This window comes from Salvelinus alpinus, chromosome 25 (genome assembly GCF_045679555.1).
Source record: "Salvelinus alpinus chromosome 25, SLU_Salpinus.1, whole genome shotgun sequence".
In the NCBI taxonomy this organism is placed as follows: domain Eukaryota; kingdom Metazoa; phylum Chordata; class Actinopteri; order Salmoniformes; family Salmonidae; genus Salvelinus; species Salvelinus alpinus.
The window spans coordinates 617,771-637,444 of NC_092110.1; the positions used below are offsets into that span (position 1 = coordinate 617,771).

A 19,674-nucleotide genomic window follows, 5' to 3' on the forward strand; every position below is an offset into this window, starting at 1 on the left:
GCTTTCATATGTTTTCATGTTCTGAGCACGGAACTTAAACGTTAGCTTTCTTACATGGCACATATTGCACTTTTACTTTCTTCTCCAACACTTTGTTTTTGCATTATTTAAACCAAATTGGTCCTTTTTTGGTCCTCCAATAATCGGCATTGACGTTGAAAAATCATAAAATCGGTCGACCTCTACTATGTTTTTATATTTTTGTAAGTCTTTTTATAGCCGCGGAAATGCGCCCATTCTCAGTGGGTGAGAATAGGGTGTTTCAGTACCTCGTGAAAGTGCCCGAGCCACGTTATGAACTTTCCTCTTGCATCCATTTCAGCAAACAAGTAGTACCCACTTTATATAAGCAAGCCAAAGCCTTCAATTAATTAGCCAATTGTGTTGCGCTTACTTAACAGGGACAGCCCACATGACTGGGAAAAATCCACTTGAACGGCCCTCAAACTGGTAATTACTAGTGAGAAACTATCATCCTGAGCACCCACGTCGCCGACATGAACTCTGAAGTCACATAAGGAAATGGCTTCTATAACAGTATTTTCGGCAGTTAAATGCAACAAAACATTATTGATAAATAGCAATCTACACTGAACAAAAATATGAACGCAACATGTAAAGTGTTAGTCCCATGTTTAATGAGCTGAAATAAAAAAATATCCCAGAAATGTTCCATATGCACAAAAAGCTTATTTCTTTCAAATTTTGTGCATAAATTTGTTTATATCCCTGTTAGTGAGCATTTCTCCTTTGACAATATAATCCATCCACCTGACAGGTGAGGCATATCAAGAAGCTGATTAAACAGCATGATCATTACACAGGTGCACCTTGTGCTGGGGACAATAAAAGGCCACTCTAAAATGTGCAGTTGTGTCACACAATGCCACAGAAATTTTCATGCTTTGGCATGCTGACTAGAGAAATGTCCACCAGAGCTGTTGCCAGAGAATTTAAATTTCTCTACCATAAGCCGCCTCCAACTTTGTTTTAGAGAATTTGGCAGTACGTCCAACCAGCCTCACAACCGCAGACCACGTGTATTGTGTCGTATGGGTGAGCGGTTTCCTGATGTCAACGTTGTGAACAGAGTGCCCCATGGTGCCAGTGGGGTTATGGTATGGAAAGGCATAAGCTACGGACAACAAACACAATTGCATTTCATCGATTGCAATTTCAATGCACAGAGATACCGTGATGAGATCCTGAGGTCTATTGTCGTGCCATTCATCCGCCGCCATCACCTCATGTTTCAGCATGATAATGCACAGTCCCACGGCTTGGAAGCTGAACATTTCCCAGTTCTTCCATGGCCTGCATACTCACTAGACATGTCACCCATTGAGCATGTATGGGATGTTCTGGATCTACGTGTACGACAGCGTGTTACAGTTCCCGCCAAAATTCAGCAACTTTGCATAGCCATTAATGAGTGGGCAACATTCCACAGGAAAAAATCAACAGCCTAATCAACTCTATGTGATGGAAATGTGTCGCGCTGCATGAGACAAATGGTGGTCACACCAGATACTGACTGGTTTTCTGATCCGCGCGCCTACCTTTTTTTTAAGGTATCTGTGACCAACAGATTAATATCTGCATTCTCAGTCATGTGAAATCCATAGATTAGGGGGTGCGTGCTCAGTCCCCTCCTGTACTCCCTGTTCACCCATGACTGCATGGCCAAGCACGACTCCAACACCATCATTAAGTTTGCCGACAACACAACAGTGGTAGGCCTGATCACCGACAACGATGAGACAGCCTATAGGGAGGTCAGAGACCTGGCAGTGTGGTGGCAGGATAACAACCTCTCCCTCAACGTGATCAAGACAACAGAGATGATTGTGGACTACAGGAAAAGGGGGACCGAGTGTAGTGCATACGGCCCAGTACATCACTGGGGCCAAGGTTCCTGCTATCCAGGACCTCTATACCAGGTGGTGTCAGAGGAAGGCCCCCAAAAATTGCCAAAGATTCCAGCCACCGTAGTCAGACTGTTCTCTCTGCTACCGCACAGCAAGCGGTACCGGAGCGCCATGTCTAGGTCCAAAAGGCTTCTTCACAGCTTCTACCCCCAAGCCACAAGACTCCTAAACAGCTAACCAACAGCTAAATTAATGGCGACCCGGACTATTTGCATTGTCCCCCTCACCCCCATGTTTACGCTGCTGCTACTCTTTGTTTATTACCTATGCATTGTCACTTTACCTCTACCTACTGTACATGTACATATTACCTAAATTACCTCGACTAGCCAGTTCCCCCGCACATTGACTCTGTACCGGTACCCCCTGTATATAGCCTCGCTGTGAACTGTGTGTGCCGGTGATCAGGGGTGTATTCATTCCGCCAATTCTGTTGCAAAACATTTCTTAACACGGAAGAAAACGGGCAGGGACCTATCTGAATTTGTCCCAATACCAGAAACTCTTGTTTAAGTTGGAAAACGGAACTGAAACTGTTTGGACTAATGATTGCACACCAGATTAGATGCAAGGCAGTATTGAATGTGTCACTGTCTGTCACAAATTGTAATAATCAAGGTCTCTCGAACCTGTGCAACTACATGATCAACTTTCATTTGCAGGCCAGGTTGTACCAACCTCATGATGGGTACAGGGCAAATTCAAGTATCATGTAAACTCAGTAAAAAAAGAAACATCCCTTTTTCAGGACCCTGTCTTTCAAAGATAATTGGTAAAAATCCAAATAACTTCACAGATCTTCATTGTAAAGGGTTTAAACTCTGTTTCCCATGCTTGTTCAATGAACCATAAACAATTCATGAACATGCACCTGTGGAGCAGTCGTTAAGACACTAACAGCTTACAGACGGTAGGCAATTAAGGTCACAATTATGAAAACTTAGGACACTAAAGAGGTCTTTCTACTGACTATGAAAAACACCAAAAGAAAGATGCCCAGGGTCCCTGCCTTAGGCATGCTGCAAGGAGGCATGAGGACTGCAGATGTGGCCAGGGCAATAAATTGCAATGTCCGTACTGTGAGACGCCTAAGACAGCGCGAGACAGGAGACAGGATGGACAGCTGATCGTCCTCGCAGTGGCAGACCATGTGTAACAACACCTGCACAAGATCGGTACATCCCAGCAGTACAGGATGGCAACAACAACTGCCCGAGTTACACCAGGAACGCCCAATCCCTCCATCAGTGCTCAGACTGTCCATAATAGGCTGAGAGAGGCTAGACTGATGGCTTGTAGGCCTGTTTAACTTGTTATGGCTGCAGGGGGCGTATTGAATAACTGGAAAGAGGTGCCCATTTTCAAACGGCCTCGTACTCAATTCTTGCTCGTACAATATGCATATTATTATTACTATTGGATAGAAAACACTCTCTAGTTTCTAAAACCGTTTGAATTATTTCTCTAAGTGAAACAGAACTCTTTTTACAGCCCATTTCCTATCCGGAAGTGAGATTTCCAAAAGCGATGTCTCTCTTCAAGAGCTTGTCTATAAAAGGGCATGTCACTTAGGACTGTAGAAACACGTCATACACCTTCCCCTGGGTGTCATGCGGAAGTGAGAGCAGAAATGACTTGATTATCTCGTTCTGGGATTGAATACAACCTCTTGGAGTTGTACAACCTTCCATGCGCCATTATTTTTTTTTGGAAGGCGCGAAGTTGGACCTGGAGTCGCCTCCTGGAAAACCGTCGTTATAGGTGAATATGATCTCCGGCTTCGATTTTATTTGATACATGTCACAATATCATCCTAAAGTATGTTTTTTCAATATAGTTTAATTATATTATTGAAATTTATTTGGGACTTTAGACGTGATGCTTTGGAGGAATTTGTTCAAGAAGGAGATGTTAGCGCCGCAAGGCCAGTGTGCTTGCTAATTCAAGAGGGAAATAGTTCGTTCTGGATCCAAACAAAGACGGTTCTGAAGAAAGGACCCCTTGTACAACATTCTGATGGAAGATCAACAAAGATAAGGACCCAATTTGGGATGCGATTTCATATATCTGTCGAACTGTGCTATCGCTACCGTTTGTCTAGAATCAATGCTGCTGTGTGTTAGCTATTGTAGTAAGCTAATATAACGATATATTGTGTTTTCGCTGTAAAACACTTAAAATCGGAAATATTGGCTGTATTCACAAGATCTTTGTCTTTCATTAGCTATCCACCATATATTTTTCTGAAATGTTTTATGATGAGTAATTAGGTAGTTGACGTTGGTGTCTGTATTTTCTCTGGCTACTCCCGTGCGATTTCTGACTGTAGCTATGATGGTGGCTATGATGGTAGCAGTAATGTAAAACTGATTTATAGCTAAAATATGCACATTTTTCGAACAAAACATAGATTTATTGTGTAACATGTTATAGGACTGTCATCTGAGGGAGTTTTTTCTAGGTTATTTAGGTTGGTTCTAGGTTAGTTAGGTTAGCTTTGTGCATGCTACTTGGATGCTACCGTTGCTGTGAAAAATGTCTGTGTCTTTTGTATTTGGTGGTGAGCTAACATAAATATATGTGGTGTTTTCTCTGTAAAACATTTTAAAAATCGGACATGTTGGCTGTATTCACAAGATCTTTGTCTTTCATTTGCTATCCACCATATATTTTTCTGAAATGTTTTATGATGTGTAATTAGGTAGTTGACGTTGGTGTCTGTATTTTCTCTGGCTACTCCCGTGCGATTTCTGACTGTAGCTATGATGGTAGCAGTAATGTAAAACTGATTTATAGCTAAAATATGCACATTTGTTGAACAAAACATAGATTTATTGTGTAACATGTTATAGGACTGTCATCTGAGGGAGTTTTTTCTAGGTTATTTAGGTTGGTTCTAGGTTAGTTAGGTTGGCTTGTGCATGCTACCTGCATCCTACTTGTGCTGTGAAAAATGTCTGTCCTCTTTTTTATTTGGTCGTGAACTAACATAAATATATGTGGTGTTTTCTCTGTAAAACATTTTAAAAATCGGACATGTTGGCTGGATTCACAAGATGTTTATCTTTCAAATGCTGTATTGGACTTGTTAATGTGTGAAAGTTAAATATTTAAAAAAAATAGATTTTGAATTTCGCGCCCTGCACTTGAGCTGGATGTTGTCATAGGTGTACCGGCGTCGGGCTTGCAGCCATAACAGGTTTTAAGGCAGGTCCTCAATAGACATCACCGGTAACAACGTTGGGCACAAACCCACCATCGCAGGACCAGACAGGACTAGCAAAAAGTGCTCTTCACTGACGAGTCGCGGTTTTGTCTCACCGGGGGTCGTGGTCGGATTCACGTTTATCGTTGAAGGAATGAGCGTTACACCGAGGCCTGTACTCTGGAGCGGGATCGATTGGGGGGTGGAGGGTCCGTCATGGTCTGGGGCGGTGTGTCACAGCATCATCGGACTGAGCTTGTTGTCATTGCAGGCAATCTCAACGCTGTGCTTTACAGGGAAGACATCCTCCTCCCTCATGTGGTACCCTTCCTGCATACTCATCCTGACATGACCCTCTAGCATGACAATGCCACCAGCCATACTGCTCGTTCTGCGTGTGATTTCCTGCAAGACAGGAATATCAGTGTTCTGCCATGGCCAGCGAAGAGCCTGAATTTCAATCCCATTGAGCACGCCTGGGACCTGTTCGGTCGGAGGATGAGGGCCATTCCCCCCAGAAATGTCCGGGAACTTGCAGGTGCCTTGGTGAAGGAGTGGGGTAACATCTCACAGCAAGAACTGGCAAATCTGCTGCAGTCCATGAGGAGGAGATGCACTGCAGTACTTAATGCAGCTGGTTGCCACACCAGATACTGACACCAGATACAGTTACTTTGATTTTGATCCCCCCTTTGTTCAGGGACACATTATTCAATTTATGTTAGTCACATGTATGTGGAACTTGTTCAGTTTATGTCTGTTGTTGAATCTGGTTATGTTCATACAAATATTTACACATGTTAAGTTTACTGAAAATAAACGCAGTTGACAGTGAGAGGACATTTATTTTTTTGCTGAGTTTAGTAGTCTAAACCTATCGATGTTTCATTGAGCTGGGTGAATGGAATATGAATGACAGTCATCCAATATGCTATAATATAAAAAAGGCCATGCTCATTAACAAATAATGTCCTCCTTAATCTTAAACGGCACTGACCACCACTGCTGGAGAGGAAATTCTAGAAAACACTTTAACCGTCTCAGACCAGGACACAAAGCTCTGTTCCAACTGAGATTGTGGAATTTTTTTAACTAATTTTTTTTATCAATGACTGGATCACTACACTAAAAATCTAACTAACTATCAAACGCATTTGGGGGGCAGACGCGGTCACCTCAAAACAAACAATTGATGAGGGACATCCTGAAATGAACACCCTCCACCCCCCTAGCCCCCATGGCTGCCTCCTCCATGCTACTCTGTCCGCTACGCATGAGAGCGGTGGAGTACTGAACTCACCACTCATGCCGCTGCCCTCCTTATGAAATGTGCTGCTGCGGTACAAGCCTCCTCCACAGCAACCTCCTCCTCCTAGACCTGCGTCCTCCAGGTGCTCGCTGCCGCCACTGCCCGAAGACGCTACGCTGCTCTGGGGGGAGAGGGGTGCGTGGTGGGGATCGGTGGGGGCCAGCCCCAGCCCTCCTCCTCCCCGGGGCCCGCGCAGATCCTCCTGGGAGAGCCAGCCATGACCCAAACCCAAGGAGGACGAACCGGCCAAGGAGCCGTCACTCATCGGGGGGGTAAGGGACACCGAACGCTTCAGGGGACTGTGCTGCCCGCCGCCTCCGCCAAACAGGACTGCAAGACACACACAAGAGACAGGGGGGTGGGGGTGGGGAGGCCCAGACAGTTAGAAAGGGGCTCAGTTCTGCTAGGATACTACCATGATAACACACTGTGTTAGTTTGAGAGCTAGTAGGGACATGGACAGACAGGCACGGTGAGGCCCAGACCAGACCTGAGTCTTAGCCCCCAGCTCAACTTTACTACTGTCACAAATTTACTGATGATTATAATGTCCATTCACAACACACTGTTCTCCCAGCCAGAGGTTTCTGTCTTTCTGTACCAGAGGGAAGTAGGGGTGGCAGGTAGCCTAGTGGTTAGAGCGTTGGGCCAGTAACCGAAAGGTCGCTAGATTGAAGAGGCCGCTGAGCACAGTTGGGTCACAGAAAACACAACTAGTCCTATTTATTTTATTTGTCTGAAAAACAAGCGAGCATGAGAAGGGGAGAGACGGAGACCTTTTCCCTTGCTTTTACACCTACACAACAGGTAAACCTTGTATGGCGTCACAGAACATTCCAGAAGTAGCTGGAGTAGGACAATTTCACAGTAACGGAATTATGCAGATTCAGATATTTCACTTTAAAATGTATGCCAAACAAAAACCATTGATTTCCAACTCTATGCACAATGACTACTTTGAACAATTTACACAGAAAACTTCACAAAAACACATGTACTGGAAGAACTGTGCAGATGCAATGCTTGGTTAAAGAATTACGGAAAAAACTCCCTCCGTTTTGAATTCAACCACGTTTTCCTACATTTCTGTTAAATATCTGCTCCGAATTAAGAATCAAAATATGTCTGCAGAAAGAATGGAGTGTCAGCTATGACGAGGCAAGTAGGCTAGTAGTGATGGGGTTCTAGTGAGAGGTAAAAGCATGCTGCATGCTCAAGGATGAAAACATGTATTTTGGATATTGAACTACAGTTGCTGAAGTGGATTTACTTCCAGTGAAGGAATGACGGTAATGGAATTACATCATGCGTCCCTGATCTATACAGAAATGTATAATTATGGATATTAATATAATTATATTCATGGTGATGTATGCTGAATAGGTACACACATGTAGAAATATGCAATACCCTTCTTTTGCATAATTGGGTACTATTCTACACAGTGGCTATTATGGTAATGAGTTCCACCTCCAAACAAGACCATTATATGGTTAGTCCAGAACAGACCAAATCTGAAACAATCATAATAGACCCATTTCGATATTCATATTTTTTTTTTTATACAAATTTTACCACTTTTGTTCCACTTGTGTAAATCGTTGACAAAAAAAAAGACAATTAAATCAATTTTAATCCCACTTTGTAACAAGAAAATGTATAAAAAGTCACAAATATAGACTCTTCGCTTTCATTGAACACCCAATTTGACATGCTCCTATGAACTCCAATTTAGATGGAAATGCCCAGTAGACAGAGCGGGGACGCTGGCTTCGTAGGCAAAAAAATAAGATGTACTGGAGAGGGCTTAATGTGCCCACTGTCCGGCCGGTGTCTCTCTCTGTGTGTGTGTGTGTGTGTGTGTGTGTGTGTGTGTGTGTGTGTGTGTGTGTGTGTCGCCTGTCAGTCTCTTTCTCCCCCTATATGTGGCACCACTAACTGTGTTAGCCTGGCTATGTATAGGACTTCACGGGCTGGTTTAAAATAGGTGGCCAGCTAACATTACAATTCCAGTCCCTAAATATTAGCCATTTTCCTTAAATACAGACTCTCCACAAAGGCTACCTTACATGGGTAAGGGATGGGACGTGGTGCCTGGGATGGCGATAGGGAGGTACGCATGTGGGGTGTGGTGGGGTGAGGCAGAGACAGAGACAGAGACAGACTGGGGGGGGGATTGTGTGTAGAAATATTGCATTGTTGAAAAATATGGAAACTTGACCCATTGAAAGATCATTCTCTATTTTTATGACTGGACCATAGTACTCTATGGTTGGCAGACTCTATGAATATGCCAATCATAGAGTACTATGGTCCAGTCATAAAAATAGAGAATGATCATTCTATGGGTCAAATTTCCATATTTTTCAACACACAATTTCCATTTAGCCATAATCAACAATTCCTTTGTTTATAAACTATATTGAACAATAAAATCTCATTCCTAAACACTTCCTGAGGAGCCTATAACAGCCCTATGACTTAACTGATATAAATATACAATCAAAATAGAGAGAATTACTTAATTTGGGCATAAGATGAAAAACCTTAGCTAGCTCATTTAGCCACTAAATCTCTTCTAACCTAACCACCATAATAAACTGCCCTGGCTGACAGTCAATTAATTTGAAGATTACTAGGGCCACACTCAGTAAGCAAACATTGAGGGAGGTTGCAGATAGAAATGTTGTGAATAGAGCTGACATGATTCCTTATTCTACATATCAGAGAGGCATGTTTGTTCTACATAACATATCTCTATCTGAACATTCCAGAAAGTTGTGCACTGCTGAATGCAACCCCAATTCAAACACATTGAGACAATTTATGCTTGATTCTGAAAATGTGGTCGGAGGCTCCGTTTGGAGGGTGTGACGCAATTCGGAGCCTCCAGAGTCACGCAGAGGCCAAATTGAGCTCAGTACCACATGGCCGTGCGCCTCCGAAATTTTGCAACAATGCGGAGGGCTCTGTATAGCTCCGCCTTGACATGATTGGTTGATGGTAGATGGGGGCGGGAGGTCCTGTATAAACACAAACTCTCTCCCTTGACAACTTCCTTCACAACAGCTCTGCGCTGCTCCGCAAAGCGTAAGAAGTAGGAAATCCCCGACTTCCGTATCACCGTAAATGCTGCACGGCCAATGCAGACGTTGAATTGACCATTAAGTGTCTTTAATCCTGTGGTGACTGACCATTGGCTAAAGGAGGGCAACTCTAGATTAGAGTTGTAAAATCGCTAATTTGTGCTATGGACTGATGGAATTTTGAAACTCCCAAGCACAGTAAAAAAATTAATAAGAGGATCTTGCGCAGGGCCCGGAGCTTTAAATGTGTCCTTATTTATATCTCCAGCTGTCTCCTTCATCTGAGAAAAAAAAGACCCTTGCATTCTTCAACTGGAAATATCCTGCTCTAACCACAGATATGTTCAATCTGAATAGCTTTGGAGTGCTGGGCCATAGGGCCTACACACACCCACCTACCACTTTAGACTTCAACGCAGCGGGTAGACATTTTCCGGCCATTTGTCAGAGGTGGCTAGTGGCTGGCTGACTTGGGTTTCTTTGGAGTTTACCTGTGTGGCGGGCCTTATAGCATTGGTTCCGGCTGAGGGTGCTCTAGAACAGGGGTTCCAAAACATTTTCACTCAGACCCCCCCTTCCAGCACTGGAGAACATCCTCCCCCCCCTCGTGTCTATTTCTACGGGTATAAGCACAAACTGTTCATGACACAAACTGTTCACACCCCTCATTTTAAAGCTAATTTCCTACAATTCGATTTTGCCATATCTTATATGTGATATTTGAGTGACTCAAACATTACAACAAAACCTATGGGCTAAAAAACCTAGCTAAAAAACATTAGCTGACATGGGCTAGTTGATCTGGACATTCCTTAAAAGTTATAAATAGCTCTCCAAGGTCTACAATGACAACAGGAAAACTGTGTGTGTGTGTGTGTGTGTGGGGGGGGGGGGTCATCTAGACTCTTGAGACTTTGACGCCACTTTATTTGAAAAGGTTACTAACACAACTAAAGGAGGTGTGAAAGTGACATTGTAAACTATAATTTCAGAGTGTCCTGACGAGTCCGTTTAATAAAGACTGCACTCTCATCAGCATCAGGAACCCTGATGAAGCACATGCAAACTGCTGAGTGAGCTGCTAAGAGTGAGTCTTCCAATCCAAAACAACAACAAGAAGTGGAGGAGGCCACATCATAACACCACAACTGACGGTGAAAAGCCTGGGTAGGTCTTCAAACCTAACCTAACTCTTTACTTGGTCTAGGCCAGGTTAATACTGTGACACCCTCAGCGGGGTCCCCGACAACCAGATGTATTTGGTTTTCAGGGATACATTACCTTCAACCTAGCTTCCTTTTTCCCTGAAAACCGGATGTGGGGACTCCGCTCAGGCGTTTATGTTATGCCCATTTTATGTTAGTTACTACTATGACAACATTGGGACAACTGTTGATGTAAACAGAGCTTAATTAATACATTTGATTGATTGGACTCCTTTCAGATCAGTGCTGCTCCAGATAGAAAGTAAACCAGGAGAGGAAAGGAAGAAAGGAAGCCATGTCAGACAATTGGGACTTCGCTATAAAAAGCAGGAAGTCGAAAAAGAAGAGCCACTCACTGGTGTTGCTGCTGCCGCCCGTGCCCACCGTGTTGATACTCCCAGGTACCGATGAGGACGGGTAGAGAGCCAGGTGCCCACCATTCTCACACCCTCCCTGCCCCTGCTGCTGCCATCCGCTGCCCAACCCCGAGTCCCTCGATCCCTGCCAGCCGTTGAGCCGATCGTCTGAGCCGTAGCGCTGGTGGTGATACAGGTGACCCAGGTGGCCCACAGAGGAACCCAAACTGGAACCCGACGTTGAGAGCGTTGAGGGGGGCGTCTGATGGTGCGAGGCTGGGGAGGGGGGCAGCCGTTCCAACGAGTCGGCCCGGGCAGCAGCGCGTTCCTCCAGGTGATTGAGCCAGAGGGCGAGGGCGGCTCGGTCGTCCAGTGAGGTGGCCGGGTGGATGAGGGCGTAGGAGAGGAGCTGGCGCGACTCTTCCAGATGGCGGCCGTGCTCGATGGTGTGTGCCAGGATGCGGGGGAGGAGGCGCATGTACTCGCCCTTGGCTTCGACGTTGCCCGGCTTGAGCAGGGGCAGGTGGGTGAGGACGAGGGAGATGACGCGCTCCTTGGGCTCACCCTGCCACTGGCTGATCACCACTGGGGGAGGAAGAGAGAGAAGGAAGAGAAAAAGAGAGGAACGGTTAATACAGTAACACATAACAATGGCTTATTCAGAATGGTGTGACTTTTTGAATTTACAGATAGCAAATGTGCAGTGTTTTCCATTAGTGCCGGCTGTCGTCTATACAGTCTATACACTCACGTCTATACACTCATTTTCAGCCAGAAAAAAAGTCTGCCGAGCCATCTCCTGCTGGAATGAACGATATGATCGTGATAACAAAAGGACATGAGTTCCTGTATGTTCACTCGACCTAGAATACCTAAAATGCCGACCGTATTATCTCCCAAGAGAATTATCTTCAGTCATAGTCACAGCCATGTATATCCCCCCCTCAAGCCGATACCACGACGGCCCTCAAAGAACTTCACTGGACTTTATGCAAAAACCACATATCCTGAGGCCGCATTTATTGTAACTGGGGATTTTAACAAAGCAAATTTGAGAACAAAATCTGCTGAAGTTCTATCAACACATCGACTGTAGTACTCGCGCTGCTAAAAACACTCGACCACTGCTACTCCAACTTCCAGGATGCCTACAGGGCCCTCCCCCGCCCTCCTTTCTGCAAATCTGATCACGACTCCATTTTGCTCCTCCCTTCCTACAGGCAGAAACTCAAAACAGGAAGCACCCGTGCTAAGGACTATTCAACGGTGGTCTGACCAATCAGAAACCACGCTTCAAGATTTTGATCACGAGGACTGGGATATGTTACGGGTAGCTTTCGAGAATAATGTCAACGATTACACTGAGTGACTGAGTTTATCAGGAAGAATCATGCAAGCTAATAGGCGGGCCACAAACAGACAAATAAAGGTGCAGTACAACAGCGGTGTGCAGAATGGCAACACGAAATGCACAACTCGTTGAACCTTGTCACGGACGGGCTGTTGCAGCAGACGACCACATTGGAGGTACCACTACTATCAGCCAAAAACAAGAAAGAAGCACATGATCAGCAACACTGGACAATTGAGGAGTGGAAAAATATCACCTGGAACATGAGCTCAGTTTACTTGAGTGGCCTACGCTGTCCCAGACCTCAATCCAATAGAGCATCTTTGGGATGAGATGGAACGTTGAATGTTCGCATCATGAATGTACCGCCGTCCAATCTGCAGCAACTGTGTGATGCCATCGCATCTGACACCTTGTACAATGCCCCGAATAATAATACACTTTTGACTGGTACTGTATGTATGTCCTCAGATCCTCAAAAGGTTCTACAGCTGCACCATCGAGAGCATCCTGACTGGTTGCATCACTGCCTGATATGGCAACTGCTCGTCCTCCGACCGCAAGGCACTACAGAGGGTAGGGCGAACGTCCCAGTACACATCACTGGGGCCAAGCTTCCTGCCATCCAGGACCTCTATACCAGGCAGTGTCAGAGGAAGGCCCTAAAAATTGTCAAAGGCTCCAGCCACCCTAGTCATAGACTGTTCTCTCTGCTACCGCACGACAAGTGGTACCATAGCGCAAAGTCTAGGTCCAAGAGGCTTCCAAACAGCTTCTACCCTCAAGCCATAAAACTCCTGAACATCTAGCAAATGGCTACCCAGACTATTTGCATTGCCCCCCTTCCCCCCCCACACCACTGCCACTCTCTGTTGTCATCTATGCATAGTCACTTTAATAACTCTACCTACATGTACATACTACCTCGAATAACCGGTGCCCCTGCACATCGACTCTGTACCGGCACCCCCATGTATATATTGTTATTTTTTACTGCTGCTCTTTAATTACTTGTTACTTTTATCTCTTATCCATATTTTTTATATATTTTTTTAAACTGCACTTTTGGTTAGGGGCTTGTAAGTAAGCATTTCACTGTAAGGTCTGCACCTGTTGTATTCGGCGTATGTGACTAATAAAATGTGATTTGATGTAGTGGTGTAACAATGTTATATGATGTACTGTTTGATCTTTTGTTTTATGTGTAGTGAAGCAGCTAATGGGGATCCTTAATAAATACAAATATAGTGGTGCCCGCCTCAGAGCTGTGCCTACTTCCTATGGCTCTGGGCTAAAGGCCCAGTTTATTCTCATGACCTCCAGTAACACCTTTCTCCTAAATTTAGAGCCCTCCATTTGACTTGGACCGAGGCCTGCTCTCTTTCCCTCGCTCTTGCTTTCACTATTCCCCCCAAACTCCTATGGCTGTCCTACTGTCTACAATGCTCCACACACTCTTTTCTTCCCTCTTGACTCCCTTTAGCCTGCTTTTCACTCTCTCCTCCTTCTCACCCCTCCCTCAAGGTTCAGTTTTGAATTGGCAGCTTATACAATAGCCTAGTCATCTTTGGGACTCTCTCTTTCTCCTTCCACGTTCCTCTTGCCTCCCTCCCCCTGCTCTATCCCCCTTCACGTCCTCCCTACTTTCAAATATAGATGAAAGACAAAAACAGTTTGAGGTGGCAAGTCTTCCACCCTCTGTCTCCGAGTGTCAGTGCCATTCATCCATTCCTTGTCTAGCCGGGAGGGAGAGTGACGTTGATCAAGCTTTATTAACATGGGATTATGTTCAGTGCTTTTTAAAAGGGTATCCATTCACCTTGTGCTCTGAGACACACACCAATAACCTAGAATGCAAAAGTTGTGAAAGCGCGTGCGCACACACACACACCTCCAACACCATCATCAAATTCACCGTCGGTACAACGGTGGTAGGCCTGATTACCAGCGACGATGACCTGGCAGTGTGGTGCCGGAGCAACAACCGCTCCCTCAACATCAGCAAGACCAAGGAGCTGATCGTGGACCACATCGACAGGGTAGCAGTGAAGCAGGTAGACAGCTTCCAGTTCCTCGGTGTCCAAGACTTAAAATGGTTCAAACACACAAGCACAGTCATGAAGACTCGACAGTGCCTCTTCCCCCTCAGGAGTTTGATCAAGTTTGGCATGGGCCCTTAAAATCCTCAAAAAGTTATACAGCTGTACCATTGAGAGCATATTGGCTGGCTACATCACTGCTTGGTATGGCAATAGCACCACCCTCAATCGCATGGCGCTACAGAGAGTTGTGCGGACAGCCCAATTCATCACTGGGGCCAAGCTCCCTGCCATCCAGGACCTCTATATCAGGCGGTGTGAAAAGAAGGCCCGGAAAATCATTAAAGACTCCAACCACCCAAGTAATTGACTATTTTCTCCCCTGCCGCATGGCAAGAGATACCGGCGCATCAAGTCTGACACCAACAGGCTCTTGAACAGCTTTTATCCCCAACCAATATGACTGATAAATAGCTAACAAAATACAGTAGCTACACAGACTATCTTGATTTACCTTCTATATAAATGTTTGCACTCTCTCTCTATACACACACTGTCCCTCCATCATTTGCTAATATACACATACATTTATACTGACTCCACACACACGCTCACATACAGTGCCTTGCAAAATAATTCATCCCCCTTGGCGTTTTTCTTATTTTTTGCATTACAACCTGTAATTTAAATGGATTTTTATTTGGATTTCATGTAATGGACATACACAAAATAGTCCAAATTGGTGAAGTGAAAAAAATAACTTGCTTCAAAAAAATTCTAAATGGAAAAGTGGTGCGTGCATATGTATTCACCCCCTTTGCTATGAAGCCCCTAAATAAGATCTGGTGCAACCAATTACCTTCAGAAGTCACATAATTAGTTAAATAAAGTCCACCTGTGTGCAATCTAAGTGTCACATGATCTCAGTATATATACACAGTACACCTGTTCTGAAACACCACTAAGCAAGGGGCACCACCAAGCAAGTGGCACCATGAAGACCAAGGAGCTCTCCAAACAGGTCAGGGACAAAGTTGTGAAAAAGTACAGATCAGGGTTGGGTTATAAAAACAATATCAGAAACTTTGAACATCCCACGGAGCACCATTAAATCCGTTATTACATTTACATTTTTACATTTTAGTCATTTAGCAGACGCTCTTATCCAGAGCGACTTACAGTAGATTTTATTACATTATTATTATTATTTTATTTTTTATTATTTTTTTTACATACTGAGACAAGGATATCCCTACCGGCCAAGAGCAGACGCTCTTATCCAGAGCGACTTACAGTAGAGTGCATACATTTTATTGCATACTATTACATACTGAGACAAGGATATCCCTACCGGCCAAACCCTCCCTAACCCGGACGACGCTATGCCAATTGTGCGTCGCCCCACGGATCTCCCGGTTGCGGCCGGCTGCGACATAGCCTGGGCGCGAACCCAGCCCAGCCTGGGCGCAAACCCAGAGACTCTGGTGGCGCAGCTAGCACTGCGATGCAGTGCCCTAGACCACTGCGCCACCCGGGAGATATGTTATTACATATGTTAAAGAATATGGCACCACAACAAACCAACAGAGGGCCGCCCACCAGGCAAGGAGGGCATTCATCGGAGGCAACAAAGAGACCAAAGATAACCCTGAAGGAGCTGCATAGCTCCACAGCATAGAGGTCCATAGGACCACTTTAAGCCATACACTCCACAGAGCTGGGCTTTACAGAAAAGTGGCCAGAAAAAAAGCCATTGCTTAAAGAAAAAAAATAAGCAAACACGTTTGGTGTTTGCCAAAAGGCATGTGGGAGACTCCCCAAACATATGGAAGAAGATACTCTGGTCAGATGAGACCAAAATTGAGCTTTTTGGCCATCAGGGAAAACGCTATGTCTGGCGCAAACCCAACACCTCTCATCACCCCGAGAACACCATCCAGTGAAGCATGGTGGTGGCAGCAGCATCATGCTGTGGGGATGTTTTTCCATTGGCAGGGACTGGGAAACTGGTTAGAATTGAAGGAATGATGGATGGCGTTAAATACAGGGAAATTCTTAAGGAAAACCTGTTTCAGTCTTCCAGAGATTTGAGACTGGGACGAAGGTTCACCTTCCAGCAGGACAATGACACTAAGCATACTGCTAAAGCAACACTCGAGTGGTTTAATTTAAATGTCTTGGAATGGCCTAGTCAAAGCCCAGACCTCAATCCAATTGAGAAGCTGTGGTATGACTTAAAGATTGCGGTACATCAGCGGAACCCATCCAACTTGAAGGAGCTGGAGCAGTTTTCCTTTGAAGAATGGGCAAGAATTCCAGTGGCTAGATGTGCTAAGCTTATAGAGACATACTCCAAGAGACTTGTAGCTGTAATTGCTGCAAAAGGTGGCTCTACAAAATATTGATTTTGGGGGGGGGGTGAATAGTTATGCACGCTCAAGTTGTTTTTTTGTCTTATTTCTTGTTTGCATCTTCAAAGTGGTAGGCATGTTGTGTAAATCAAATGATACAAACCCCCCAAAAATCTATTTTAATTCCAGGTTGTAAGGCAACAAAATAGGGAAAATGCCAAGTGGGGTGAATACTTTCGCAAGCCACTGTGCAAGCTGCTGCTACTCTGTTTATCATTTAGCATATTCCCCTTACCCATATACATATCTACCTCCATCACTCCAGTATCCCTGCACATTGTAAATATGGTATTGGAACTTACTTTTTTTTTCTGTATATAGTATGCTAACTTTATTGTGTATTTCATAGTGTTTTTTCTAGTAATAGATTGTTATTGATTATTTCATTGTTGGAGTTTGAGTTTGCAAGAAAGGCATTTCACTCTAAAGTGGTATCCACTCCTGCATATGCCCCACTTGTGGGAATTTGTTAACACATCATTACAGTTGGAGTACAACTGTAAGACAAGGAGACTCAACAAAATACTATTGAGACACACCCTGGGGGTTTGGAAGAACAACAAAATACCCAGACTTTGCCTGTCAAGATGTCAGTTCACAGCGTTCAGAGTTCAGAGGTCAAAGTGGGTCCGCTAGGCTTGGGAAACACGACGCTAGTGAACCCAGAGGAATGCAGCAATGAAGGAGGAGTTGGGAGAGTTCTGAAGTCTGTGTCTCTTCCTCTTCCCTCCCTCACTCTTCCCCCCTCCTTCTATCCCGACCCGTGCTGACCCTTCAGGGTAGAAGTGCTAAACTCATCCAACTCCAGCAGAAAAAGGAGAGATAATAATAAGAAAAGCAGAGCAGACACAGTGGAGGGGCTGTGAAAGAGGTATGGAAACAGTGAGTAGCTGCTCCTTCCAGTGTAATCCCCCCTCTCCCTTTCTTTTACCACCCACCCACTCCCACTGCTTCTCTCTGATGCTCTCTCACTCCATCAGTCTCTCTCAAACTCCCTTGTTCCTCCTCATTTTTGTCTCTCCCACTGAAAGGTGTCAGTCTCTGCCTTTCTCACTCTCTAATAGCTTCCTCTGTCCTCCCAGTCTCTCTCCTCCTCTGGCCTGTTCTAGGTGAAACAATGTTGTGCTGCCTGCCTGGTGAACTTTGCACGGCACCCCTGCCCAGCAAAAAAACACTGTTGCCACTGCCAAGGGTGTAGCTTTCTAAGGTCCTGCATTGGGCCATAGTTTGGTTTATTTCTCTTCACACACACAAACAACCCCTCCCCTGCCTACAGCCTTCCCTTTTGCCTAAAATATATATTTTTTCCCCTCAACAATTGATTATGATTGAGCACAGAGTGAAGAAAGGTATGGGTCAGGACACAGGCAAGCAGGCAGGCAGATGGACAGAGTGAGAGCGACAGACAGAAAGACAGAGCAGCAGACAGACAAAATGACAATTTTTACTCAATGCCTTAGTGTGACTTGATCAACCACCATAGTTATGTCGCTCATCAAAAAGGGTGTTTCCTTTGCTCTGAGAATAAACACGTGTTTTTCACATGGGGGCCACTTTTCAAAGGCATGTGTGGTTGGTTCTCTCACTCCCTGAGCTCAGCCCAACTGTCTCCCAGCGGGTCTTGTGCCACAACCCCCATGGACAGCACAGCAGAGACTAGAGACAGTATACCAACCATAACAATAAAATCAGGGTTAAAAGGTACCAAGTCCTTTCTATAGATTATATTTCTATGATACCAAGCCCTCATACTAGGGGTGATCGACTCCAGGATTTTTGACCCTGACTCTTGTCGACTCCCAAAACACGCTGAAATGGCTGCGCATTCACATACACACCACCTCATTATTGCAGAGTCCTACTAGGAATACTAATTGTGTTTTCTAGAGAGGACTGGCATGAGTATGATGCTGCCCATTTGCTTGTCAATTTACAAAAGGCTTATTTTGTTTGAATATAGAAGGTGATGTGTAGGAACTAGAATTTTTCAGTGTATTTCTGCTGTGCTCGGCCTTGACATCCCATGAGATGATGCAGCGCACTCTACTCTGATAAACCTATTCTTTGCCGTATTATCTAGCCCTATTCGGACAGGACTAGTAATACTAGAGACGTTGGTTATGTCATTATTATCCAAGCATCAGCGTTTTTCCAGAGGACAATTCACACGGGATTCGTTTTTTCCAAACTTAAACTTTTTTACTCATGGCTAATGACGGAAGCCTGGAGTGGAGGTTTTGATTTCAACGTCATGTCTAAAAACGATAATAGGCTACACAAATAACGCGTGCTTTGCTGACAAATGTATAGGTGTCACCATAATATTTAAAATTGAGAAAGTGGGATCATAATCCTTATCTTAGCGATCCATGGTAGACGTCCCTCCTAATAAAAATGCCCCCCGTCCTGCTGATTTGAGCTGCTGAACAGTATTTGCACTTGAGATGCGTTTATGGATGAGAAAGTGAACTTGCCATTGGGAATTGGGGATGCCCTGCTTTGCTATCCATTGCCTAGGTAAACTACTGTATCAACAGCCAGGGTTTAATTAAATAAGCTATAGGCACATATTGGCCTAATTAAACTGACGCATTTGGCAATGTTCACCTTCAATTCAGTGGCACAATGTGGAATAGCTGAGCCATACTAATTAGGAGGCCAGTGGGGTGTAGCAGAATGAGGCAAATCAGCACACAATTGTAGGAGAAGATCCTCCCGCAGCGGAGACGCTTACGGTATTGATGACATCATCACAGTGGCTACTAGTACTCACCTGCAGCTCAC

The 19,674-nt window shown here is 44.7% G+C and overlaps 1 protein-coding gene across 4 annotated transcripts in view; it reads right to left on the bottom strand.

Annotated features, from left to right (window-relative positions):
• Positions 1 to 19,674, bottom strand: part of LOC139553141 (protein Smaug homolog 1-like) — a 105,823-nt gene that overhangs the window by 33,914 nt on the left and 52,235 nt on the right. For 3 of the 4 annotated variants that reach the window (XM_071365103.1, XM_071365104.1, XM_071365102.1), the window contains exons 3-4: positions 11,090 to 11,674; positions 6,434 to 6,772 (exon numbers count right to left, since the gene is read on the bottom strand). In XM_071365103.1, the coding sequence (XP_071221204.1) occupies positions 6,434 to 6,772; positions 11,090 to 11,674 (924 nt within the window). The remainder of the gene's footprint in view (positions 1 to 6,433; positions 6,773 to 11,089; positions 11,675 to 19,674) is intronic. The other variant, XM_071365105.1, reaches the window with a different exon arrangement.